Source organism: Sphaeramia orbicularis, chromosome 11 (assembly GCF_902148855.1).
Source record: "Sphaeramia orbicularis chromosome 11, fSphaOr1.1, whole genome shotgun sequence".
NCBI lineage: Eukaryota > Metazoa > Chordata > Actinopteri > Kurtiformes > Apogonidae > Sphaeramia > Sphaeramia orbicularis.
The window spans coordinates 40,644,732-40,657,580 of record NC_043967.1 but is presented as its reverse complement, the minus strand read 5'-3'; the positions used below and the strand labels follow the sequence as shown (position 1 = coordinate 40,657,580).

Sequence of the window (12,849 nt, the reverse complement as noted above, 5' to 3'; positions counted from 1 at the left end):
TGTACAGGGTGTCCCATAAGTCTCCATACATAGGAGACATAATACATTCCATACGTATATGGTTCTAACATGTATTTCTTTATATTTCTTCTTTATAGTTCTTCAGCAGTGGAGGACACGCATTGAAATGTGTTCCCGACAAAATGGCAGTCATATAGAGCATATTATATAAATAAAAATGGTTTATGTCAAGAAACGTTTATTTTTCCTATGTATGGAGACTTATGGGACACCCTGTAGATCCACTTTGATCTGAAAGTTATAATGTACATGTGTAAATGATAAACTGAGGCAGAATATTGTTAAAATTACACTTATTTTTTCAGTTTGTTCATGTTATTCACATCTTTTGAAAGGATAGTTTGTAGATGCGAACCTTTTCCTAATGTAAATTACCTTTTTTCTCTCTAAAACATAGATACAATTTTAGAGTTGACATTTTTTATATATTATTATGTTATTATTTTACTGGTCCGGCCCACTTCAGATCAAATTTAGCTGAATGTGGCCCCTGAACTAAAATGAGTTTGACACCCCAGACTTACATGAAAGTCAGTTTTATAGAAAATGTGTCGTGTTTTTATTTAGGTATGGAGCCTTGTGCACTCCTAAAAAGTCTTCAGGGGACAGGTGTATGGGAGCAGGAGGTACGAGTGAAGAAGAAAAAAGGGATCCTGCACTCTGTCCATTCAACTTTCAAAAAACTTAAAAATTAAACTTTATTTAGAGTTTTTTGCAAGTCGAATGGTCAGTATGCAGGATACCTTTCTCCTTCTTCACTTGTGTTTTTATCGACACATTATCAGTAGATACACATAACACTGTTATGTAATTAATTACAAACAAAGTGTATCTGTAATCTGTTAACCCTTTCATGCATAGTAGACAGTTATTCTACAGCTGTTCTCTTGTATATTCATGGGTTTTGTTGTTTTAGTTGCATATCAGCACACAGTGGACGCTTATGCACCATCCCATACACTGCAATTCATACCATTACCGTCTTTTTACATTTTATCTGCATGAAGCTAGTAATAACTAGTATTAGAGTATGTTAAAATGTGAGAAAACATCAGATTAGCTGCATGAAAAATGTTTTTATTTCATAGTTTTCGCACAGTATCTTATTTTCTGATGATGGGTTTTAAATACTTTTTTTTTTCTTTAAAAATAAATGCTTAGTGTCCAGCTGAGTGGACATTTTTCTAACTCCATGAAAAATAAGTTCATAAAAAAATTTCAATCGCGTTGTTTTTTCCATGCCTAAAGAGGAATAAAAACACTCAGGAAAAAAATCTCAATGATGGTTCTCATAATTCATGCATGAAAGGGTTAAATAAGAGACCATGAACTATAGTTATTCATGTAATAGTGTTAAAACTTTCTAAACTGATCCCAGACCTGTTGATTGTTTTAGGTTCAGACATTGACCTAAATATGGACTAAATCTGATGCTATAGATGCATTTTTCTGAAACATTAAAACATCTTAATAAAGTTTTACTGTAATCTGTTAAATAAGAGATAATGAACTACAGTTATTCAGGTCATAATGTTAAAACTTGCTGAACTGATCCCAGACCTGTTGATTGTTTTAGGTTCAGACGTTGACCTAAATATAGACTACATCTGAGGCTATAGATGTGTTTTTCTGAAACATTAAAACATCTTAATAAAGTTTTACTAATAAACCTGTAACAAAGGTTTGAGTGTAATATTTTGTTGCGAACTTGTTTTGACTGTCAAGTGTAAATTAATATTTTTAGGAAATTTCAACTCATTTGCAGTAAAATATAATAATTTACATTTGTTGAAGCATTTCTAATAGCTTCAGGAGCACATTTTTAACAGGATAACTGTATCACAACATTGTATATGAAGCAAAAACATTACACAACACAAGTTTAAATGAATCTGAAAGAATTGCTTTAAATAAAAGTGTAAAAATTTATTAAGTTTGACCATATCTTGGTATTTTGGTGATAATACATTTCACAGAAATGAGAAACCAAACATATTCAAGACCAATGTGGCCGTAAAAATGCAATGTATGAAATGAATAAATAATACAACACAGAAAATAGTGACAATTTAAATTAAGATCAGTGGAAAAAATGTGATAACATCTGCAAGAAAACCTTGCAGGAGTTACAGTACTGCATAGCTACAATAACAACAGCAACCTGTGACATAAATGCAGTGGAGTTTCAGTCGGTGAAAAATGTCTCATGTAGAGAAACGACACAAGGCACATAATCCACCCTGTTAAAGCACAACAGTCTGTTCTGCATCTGCTAGAACATCATGACTGGTTTGTCCAAATGGAAGAGGTTTGCTGTCTGCAACAGGGACGTTCGATTCTCCAGGTAAAGTCAAGTTAGTGAAATGTGAAATGGTGTCTTTCAAAGTGTGACTGTGTCTGTAGGTGAGTCTGTCCATGACCCCGGGGCAGGTCAATGTCTGCCTCTGACTCTGCAAGGCCAAGTCCTCCGTTCAGCTTATCTGTGTTCACCTGAACTCCTTGGATTGTCTCATTCCTCTGAAGTGCAACCATGTAGAGTAGTAAATGTGCTCTGCTCTGCTGCAGACGCTTCACGGCACCGACGAGGAGACGGTTCTCCAGCTTTATGTGGAGTCTCCAGTGCCATCCTGGGGGGCTGTGGCCCCGGGCTCCCCACAGAAGATGACTTTAGAGAAGGGCCCGTGATTCTAAAGCCTTTTTCCTCCTCTGAGTGACAGGGTGTGGAGGCGCTGTGTCGTCTTTAGGAGGCTGTGCTCTCGCCCTCCCATGCTCTGGCCCTGTGGCGCTGTCTCACCCTCCACTTCTCAAGCAGCAGGCGGGTTTTCACCACCGCCCTGAGCGCCACAGGCGACACCTGTTTTCTGTTTCTGCAGACAAAACAGATAAAAATCAGACATGTGGAACATTGATCACTGAAGTTCTGTCAGATCTACACCTATAGCTCAGTGGATCAGGCTGTCAGTCATTCTCCTTAAGTATGGCACATGTCATGAGGCACAGTCTGATTCTGCACTGTAAAAAATGACTGTAGAATTAACCCCAAAAAGTTGTAAAATTGCAACATAAAAAAACTGTAAGTGTCAATACAATGCAAAGTTGTTTGTTTGAAAAGATTTTTGTGTTAACGATTAAATCAAATATAGCTGTAGTTTTTTCAGGAAGGGTATGTGAACAAAACCAGATTTGGATGTAGAATTTGGATGTAGAAATTATGTATTTCTATTGTTTTTAGAAAATAAAACTGTAAATTGAAAAACAATGTGATGCCGTTTAAATAGCTAAGACCATAATGTTGAAATAACGGCCTATTTGCTTTTATTATATACATATATTTTAAAGTTATAAAAATGTAAACATTTAACATGTAACATTTTAAATTTGTAAATTAATGGGTTGGTAGAGTTGGTAGAGGGGCTTGTCCAATAACCAAAGGGTTGGTGGTTCAAATCCTGGCTCCGACTGATATGTTAAAGTGTCTATGGAAGACACTGAACCCTAAACTGGTCACAGTTGTACCTGGTGGTTTTGGAAAGTGCTTTGAACAGCATGAAGGTGGAGAAAATGTGCTAAATAAGTGCAGTCCATTTACCATTTAAATCCAGTGTTAAATCTACATGTTTAAAATGTTAAATCTACATGTTACTTTGTAAATATGTTTACAGTTGGATGTGTTTTTTACAGTATCGTTTTGGAAACCACAGCTGCCAGTTTTTTTTTCCGTAAAAACAACATGATTTTTTTTTACAGTGTGCAAAATTAAGTTTCCATTTATTAATGTGCCACAAAGTGCAGACACACAGACTTTTACAGTGTTTTGGTTTGTAACATGATGGCACTTGAGTAAAGCTCAGGAGGGGCGGCTTGGTTACCTACATAATTCCTAGTTTTTGAGGAGAAAGTGATGCAGCTCAATTTTGGGCAAATTCCATTCAATCTTTGAGGTTTACCCAGAGGCTTTCTAATATTCAACATGAGTGCTCAGTCATCATAATATAAAGGGAATTCCTTGCTGGAGGGCTAATCTTGACATTTTTGCTTCCAAAATACATGCAATCTGTTTTATCTCTCAGGTTTAACAGCTTGTGCGCATGCAGAAATTACGCGCCCTGAAACACTTTGTCCCACAAAAGACCAGTGTTGCATGAGTCTATAATTACCATGTCCATTTATTTTGCAAATACACTTGTGGTATTCAGCATTCTTCGGTGTGAGCGGGTTGTCTTACCTCTTAATCTTGCCCGTGTCGACTGCCAGCTTGTGTTTGCACTGAGCCTCGGTACAAGCATCGCCGTGGGCAGAGTGGATCACCGTGTCTGTCGATGTCTCATACCTGGGAGCGGGAGCGCACGGAAAAAAACACGATGAGAGAGGGATCAGATTTAGTTCAATTATTCATCTGGTGGTTTCGACACATTTAGGTGTATTTAAGAATCGAAACGTGTCCCTACAGGTCTAAAACACACGCGCAAAAAATGATAGACTTAGGTGATTGGTAGTATCGTTGACAGTAAACATGATAAATGTTTGGCTGTTTAGTGGGAGCGCGTGTTTACAAGATGTTTGAAAGTTCTGCTCAAGTGCAAATCAGGATACATACCCGAGGTGGTTTTCCAGCTGGCAGAAGTTCCTACATGTGATATCGTTTTCACGGGCGCACTTGCAGCGACGTCCATCTCCGGTTGCCATGGAGCCCCGGACTGCGCGCTTCGTCCTGGGTGCGTTTCCCAGTCCGTACGAAACCACGCGTCTAAGACACCAAAACAGAAACAACCGACATTAGCTAATGTTCGCTATCTAGAGTGATATATTTGTGATTGACGCATTAAGAAAAACACTTTTTACGCACAGACTTTTGAAGCAAATATCATTTTCTGAACTATAAATCACACTTTTGGTTGCTCCATTTATACCCAAAGTTGTTAATGACGCAGAAAAACACTTTTTACGCACAGACTTTTGAAGCAAATATCATTTTCTGAACTATAAATCACACTTTTGGTTGTTCCATTTATACCCAAAGTTATTAATGACGCAGAAAAAACACTTTTTACGCACAGACTTTTGAAGCAAATATCATTTTCGTATCAATAAATCACACTTTTGGTTGCTCCATTTATACCCAAAGTTGTTAATGACGCAGAAAAACACTTTTTACGCACAGATTTTTGAAGCAAATATCATTTTCAGATCAGTAAATCACACTTTTGGTTGCTCCATTTATACCCAAAGTTGTTAATGACGCAGAAAAACACTTTTTACGCACAGACTTTTGAAGCAAATATCATTTTCTGAACTATAAATCACACTTTTGGTTGTTCCATTTATACCCAAAGTTGTTAATGACGCAGAAAAACACTTTTTACGCACAGACTTTTGAGGCAAATATCATTTTCGGATCAATAAATCACACTTTCGGTTGTTCCATTTATACCCAAAGTTGTTAATGACGCATCAAGAAAAACACTTTTTACGCACAGACTTTTAAAGCAAATATCGTTTTCTGATCAATACATCACACTTCCATTTATAGCCAAAGTTGTTAATTTGCTCTGTTTAAATCAAAATATGCAGTTTTTTTAATGTTTCTTAGACTTACTCAGGTGTGTTGACCCATATGATGTCCAGGTGGCAGAAATAGACGCACTCCTTGTCCAGGAAAGTGGCGCAGGAGCAGCGTTTAGTCCTCACATGGCGCTCTTGGGTGACGGTGGAATCAGTTGGTGCGTTTCCAGAAGGCGCAGATAGAGCTGTAATTAAAGAATGGTTATCAAAACATTGTCTACAACTTGTTAACTTCATGTTTGTTATGGGAAGTGCTCAGGTGTGGAGCTTTGTAAGCGTTTTACTCTGCGCTGATGTAGAAATACAGTTAAAATGAATGATAAAAAATACATGAAATATGAGTTTGTATTTGTTTTTATTGCAGTAAATCACTGACAGTGCATGAACTAGAAAGCCCAGATTGATTTAATGGTATTAAAAAAAAAAAAAAAACGCGTAAAACTTACCTGTGCGTAAAATACAAGAGTACATCACTGACAAGACGGAAAACAAAATGTACATATCCATTTTTAAAGTCTTCTGTTGGAAAAATGTGCTGAAAAATATAAATAATCCTCAGAAAAGTGGAAAATAATGATCCTCTGTTGTTGTTGGTTCGCAAAAAGGGTTGCAGTGATCAGTCCTCAGGAGCGCAGAGGCGTCAGTCTGGAGTCTCTCTGACAATGTGGTCCCACATGTGCAGCCTTTTGACTTTATACAACTGCCCCCCCACCCCACTCCCCCTCCTCCTCCTCCTCTTTCTGCGGTCTGTACAGTTTTGTCCTTTGGCTTATACCCAGACAATGCTGTTTGTGAGCAGTCGGTCGCTGATAAGCAGCTGTTCAGACCTACAGGAGGACTTTGAGATGCCTTGGTTCCGACTGACGGGATGTTGGAGACGCCGGCTGATTGAATGCGACCTGTGCCACAGTCCTGTTAGAGGAGTGCAGTTACAGGTGTGAAACAGCAGGGGGCAGGAGAGGGGTAGGGATTACACATTACATGCAGTTTGAAAATGTAGATTCAAGGAGTTTTGTTTAATGGCTTGTAAAGTTGGAGCAGACACAAAGATTTTAACCCTTTAATGCACAGTGGTCACTCCAGTGGACAGTTGTTCTCCAGCTGTTCTCTTGTATATTCATGGGTTTTATTGTTTTAGTTCCATATCAGCCAACACAGTGGACGCTTATGCATCATCTCATAAACTGCAATTCATACCATTACTGTGACTTTGCTGTTGTTGATTGGTTCTTGAGTGGAAATTAATTGTTGATTGTTATTTTTTGCATATTATCTCCATGAAGCGAGTAATAACTATTTATTTATTTATTTACAGGGTGGGGAAGCAAAATTTACAATGAACATTTAGTTGTTTTTTCTCAGCAGGCACTACGTCAATTGTTTTGAAACCAAACATATATTGATGTCATAATCATACCTAACACTATTATCCATACCTTTTCAGAAACTTTTGCCCATATGAGTAATCAGGAAAACAAACATCAAAGAGTGTGTGATTTGCTGAATGCACTCGTCACACCAAAGGAGATTTCAAAAATAGTTGGAGTGTCCATAAAGACTGTTTATAATGGAAAGAAGTGAATGACTATGAGCAAAACTATTACGAGAAAGTCTGGAAGATACTATTAACCCATAAAGACCCAGTGCTACTTTTGTGTCACTCCCCAAATGAAATTTTCTCTACATCTAACCTTTCTTAAGAGATTTATCACCATTTATTATAATGGTATTTTCTGTATTTTGAATTTTATCAGTATAAATCAGGTATTTTCCTATATTTAATTTACTAATCATGCAGAGGTTGATAAAAGCTCAGATTAAAGTTGAGGGTTATTGTATCAAAGTCAGAGAAAACTGCAGAAAAAGTGACTTTTTCAGTAAAATCTATCATTAACTGAACATAAACCAAGTGTGTCCATCCACTGTCATTGATCCAACTCTGTGGGTTTACTGGTGAATCAGTGTTGTAGAAGATGACAGTGTTTCCACGTTGTCTACAGAGCCTCTGAACGTCCAAATGGGTCATATCTGATGAGCATGAAAAGATGACCAACTGTATTTTACACCAATTATTTACATGTATTGATAGGATTAGTGGATCAACAGGTATTAAACAGTTTAGTTCAGTTGATGCTTTTGGTCGTCAGTGGCTGTTTGGGTCTTTATGGGTTAAAGAAGAATGGGAGAAGTTGTCACCCGAATATTTACACTTGCGCAAGTTTCAGGAAGTGTGTGAAGGCAGTTATTGAGAAAGAAGGAGGACACATAGAATAAAAACATTTTCTATTATGTCAATTTTCTTGTGGCAAATAAATTCTCATGACTTTCAATAAACTAATTGGTCATACACTGTCTTTCAATCCCCGCCTCAAAATATTGTAAATTTTGCTTCCCCACCCTGTATTTATTTATTTACTTATTTTTTAATTTTATTTTGAACATGCAAAGAAAATAAAACAAAACAAAGCAAATTAAGACATAAACAAAATAACATTTAAATGGACAGAATCTATCTTCGAGCACATACAAGTCTGAATTTTGCATGGTCGAAAAGGAGTAGGAAGAAGTATAAACTTATTTAATCCTACCCCTCAGTGCTTTTACACCTTTATTGTTAACTTTATACAGCAATCAGCCTATACTATTTCCCTAATTTTAGCATCATGCCACAACAATCCATAATACAGTAACTGAATTATCCACAACAGTATGTTCATGTCTGCACAGTCATACAAACAGACTCAACAAATCAAACATTTTCTTCAATAATTCCAGCAGATTTATCAGTACAGCATCATTCATAAACAAACAAGCCTCATTGTCATTATTATATACTGTACCTCTCAAGAATCAATTCTTTATATCTTGTTTTAAACTGAATTATGTTTGATATTTGTTTTATCTCCACAGACAATGTAGTATTAGAATATGTTCAAATGTGAGAAAACATCAGATTAGCTGCATTAAACATAGTTTCATTTCACTATTTTCATATCACTTTATGATATTGGGTTTTAAATACATGTTTCTTTGCTTCAAGAATAAAATTCATGGTGTAGCTGAGTGGACATTTTTGTAAATCTATGAAAAAAACCCTCAATCTTATTGGTTTTTTCATGCCTAAGGAGGAATAAAAACACTCAAAAAAAACCAAAAAAACAAAAACTCAACTATAAGGTTCTCATAATTCATGCATGAAAGGGTTAAGCATTAATTTTATGGACTGTTTGTGTCTAATTAGTAAATTAATTGCGTGCTGTCTTGATAAATCAGATGTTTAAATTTCTTCGGAGTGGATTTGTTGGACTTTCTTTTATTAAATCCTGTTGTTTGGTTTTAATGCAAATTTGAAATAAATAAATGGACAAACAAACAAATGTATGTGTCACCTGAATCATTCAGAAAATACTGTTATTTTATTGGCTAATCTTGCATATAGTGCTGTACATTACACATCTCACTTACTTTCTTTTTAATCTAACTTATTATTAGCTACTTATACTCTGCATTAATTAATTAATTAATTAATTTATTTATTTATTTATTGCTGATGTGGTATGATTGTTTCTGTGGAGCGGTGATCGTATTTTAAATTTCCCCTTAGGGATTAATAAAGTCAATCAATCAATCAATCAATCAATCAATCAATCAATCAATCTATCTATCTATCTATCTATCTATCTATCTATCTATCTATCTATCTATCTATCTATCTATCTATCTATCTATCTATCTATCTATCTATCTATCTATCTATCTATCTATCTATCTATCCTGCTGGAATTTCCAGTCTGTTATAGGATTGAACCACCATAAAAATTTAATCAAATGATAATTTTATTTTCGATTTCTGATATTTAACCCATAAAGACCCAGTGTTACTTTAGTGGCAGTTCCAACATATTTTTTTTTCTCCATATTTAACATTTCTTAAGTGATTTATCACAATTTATTATGACATACCCCTCTGTATTTTTGTATTTTTGTCAGTGAAAATCAGGTATTTTCCTATATTTAATTCACTGATCATGTAGATGTTCATAACAGTTCAGATTAAAGTTGAGGATTATTATATCAGAAACAAAGAAAATTGAAGAAAAAGTGACTTTTTCAGCAAAATATATCGTTAACTAAACATAAACCCAGTGTGTCCATCCACTGTCATTGATCCAACTCCGTGAGTTTTACTGGTGAATCAATGTTGTAGAAGATGACTGTGTTTCCATGGTAACTACGGAGCCTCTGAACATCCAAATGGGTCATATCTGGTGACCATGAAAAGATGAAGAACTGTATTTTACACCAATTATTTGTATGTACTGATAGGATTAGTGGTTCAGAAGTTATTAAACATGTTAGATCAGTAGATGCTTATGGTCATCATGGCTGTTTAAGTCTTTATGGGTAAATCAATAGCTCACATAAAGTGTTACAAAAAAGAACACCAATACTAACAGAATAAGATAAGAACATGTAATTTAATTTCTGAGATAAATGCATTTTATAATTTAATATTTCTCAACATTAATATAAGATCCTACACATTACATTAACCCTTTCATGCATAGTGGTCACTACGGTGGACAGCTGTTCAAAGGTATTCTCTTGTATATTTATAGATTTTATTGTTTTAGTTCCAAATCAGCAAACACAGAGGACACTTATGCATCATCCCATACACTGTAATTCATACCATTACTGTAAGTTTGCTGTTCTAGATAAACCTGATCTGCAGTTACATGTTTGACATAAAAAAAAAAATAAAAAAAAAGTTGCTAATTGTTATTAGACTGTAATTAACAATTTTTATTTTTTTTATTTATTTTTTTTTTTTAAACAAAAAGGCTGTTAAAATGTGAGAAAACATCAGAATAGCAGCATTAAACATGTTTTATTTTATGGTTTTCACACAGAATATCAGTAAATACATGTTTCTTTGCTTCTAAAATTGAACGAGTGGAGTGGACATTTATTGTCACGCCATGACAAATAGGTTCATAATTTTTTTTTAATCTTTTTTTTTCATGCATAAAAAGGAATAAAAAGACTCAGGAAAAAAAAAATCTTCAATAATGTTCTCATAATTCATGCATGAAAGGGTTAAAATTGAATAAAATGTAATCTGAAAAACAAGTAATACAGTATTTCTAACTACAAGTGGAAGGGGAAAAATGCTCCTGTTTGGATTAACCTTTGAGGTAAAAGGGCCTTTGTGGCATCCTGGCAGTAAATCTTCCTTTTTAACGTTGTGAAAGGTTCATTTATTAAAATGTTATGTGACAAATAGTTTCACCAGTAAAAACAGCTTCAGAGTAAACTGAGAAAAGCTTCCTGATAAGACCTTCACAGCACAAAGCACCCATTGTTCTTACCCTTCGGAAAAATTATAAGCTTTTAAAAACCATACCAAAATCTAAAAGTCTATGAAATATAGACACTTAAGTTATAATAGAAGTACTAAACCTGACCGTTGATATCTCACATTATTTGAAGGATTATTCTTAAGCGCAGAACTTGTACCGCTGCAGACAAAGAAGGGAATTTCACCCTTTGCATGATTGATTGAGACTTGAGAACTAGGCAGGAAAAACAAATCCAACTGTTACACACCTCGACCTCTGTTACTTAGAACAGGGTTAAACTCATGGACACTACACCCAACGTTATATAACAAATGCAAACATCTTTATCTGTAGCACTTTATGCCAAAGATATAAAAGCTGCACATATTGGTGACAATGCATGAGGTGAAGCGGTGATGTTATTATGATCACAGACGTTACCTACACTGCAAAAATCGAAATCTGACCAAGTGAATTTTCCTCATTTCTAGTCAAAATATCTCATCACACTTAAAATAAGACATAATCACCTAAAGAGTAACTTTTCAGTGAGATATAAGAACTGATTTTTAGACAATAGATCTGGAAAATCTTATTTCAAGAAATCTTACCAAGATCATTAGGGGCTCGGGCATCGACACGAGCACCTCTCCCCCATTGCAAAGCAATGGGAGAGAGGTGCTCGTGGCGAAGCCACGAGCACCTATTGTTCTTCCGCGCGTTTATTAGGGGCTCGGGCATCGACACGAGCACCTCTCCCCCATTGCAAAGCAATGGGAGAGAGGTGCTCGTGGCGAAGCCACGAGCACCTATTGTTCTTCCGCTCGTTTATTAATTAGGTGCTCGGGCATCGACACGAGCACCTCTCCCCCATTGCAAAGCAATGGGAGAGAGGTGCTCGTGGCGAAGCCACGAGCACCTATTGTTCTTCCGCGCGTTTATACTTATTATTAGGGGCTCGGGCATCGACACGAGCACCTCTCCCCCATTGCAAAGCAATGGGAGAGAGGTGCTCGTGGCGAAGCCACGAGCACCTATTGTTCTTCCGCTCGTTTATTATTATTAGGGGCTCGGGCATCGACACGAGCACCTCTCCCCCATTGCAAAGCAATGGGAGAGAGGTGCTCGTGGCGAAGCCACGAGCACCTATTGTTCTTCCGCGCGTTTATACTTATTATTAGGGGCTCGGGCATCGACACGAGCACCTCTCCCCCATTGCAAAGCAATGGGAGAGAGGTGCTCGTGGCGAAGCCACGAGCACCTATTGTTCTTCCGCTCGTTTATTATTATTATTATTCATCTTCCGCCACTTTTCGCCGATTAATGCGGCCCGAACCGCTGGAAAAAGGCCAACACATGTTATTACAAAAATGTGCGTCCTTCTCGGGAATCGTGTGCTATGTTATTTGCGTGCCATTCCGATGCACGGATTTCGTTAAAATTGCGAAAAACCAGTCAAATTTCTCCATCCGAAATGAATGGGGCCATTTTCAAGTGGCTACCATTCCCAAACGATTTGTCCTAAAAATATTCTGTCAACGCAGAAATGTTCAGCTTGGCCCAAAGATTATCTGTGTCATCACGTGGTAACGATATCACTTACGGTTTTCGCACAAATATGCGAAGAAAAACCCCATTCATTTTCAATGGGAGTGACAAAAAACTTGCCTTTTTTCCAAACACTACTACTTCGCCATACTTTCACCTAGAGACTTCATTTAAACTTTAAAACACAGGCATTTTTGTCCTCTCCGCACGAATGTACTTGCTATGAGCATGAGGTTTACGGTTTTCAATAGGTGAGTCTTCAAAAACCCCCAGGTTGACTCAAAATCCTCATTTTTAGAGTGTGTGGTCCCCATGGTAACGGCAGCTAGAGTGAGAAAGGAGTGAAAAATTCACCTGAAAATTCTCTGAATAAATC

At 36.4% G+C, this 12,849-nt stretch overlaps 1 protein-coding gene across 1 annotated transcript; it reads right to left on the bottom strand.

The window, feature by feature from the left end:
• Positions 1–1,926: 1,926 nt before the first annotated feature.
• Positions 1,927–6,259, bottom strand: edn1 (endothelin 1). The gene is made up of 5 exons (XM_030146557.1): positions 6,030–6,259; positions 5,618–5,768; positions 4,619–4,768; positions 4,247–4,351; positions 1,927–2,888 (listed from the first exon to the last, which is right to left on the bottom strand). The coding sequence occupies exons 1-5, from the start codon at positions 6,088–6,090 to the stop codon at positions 2,762–2,764; spliced, it is 594 nt and encodes a 197-aa protein (XP_030002417.1). The 5' UTR covers positions 6,091–6,259; the 3' UTR covers positions 1,927–2,761.
• Between the last annotated feature and the right edge of the window lie 6,590 nt (positions 6,260–12,849).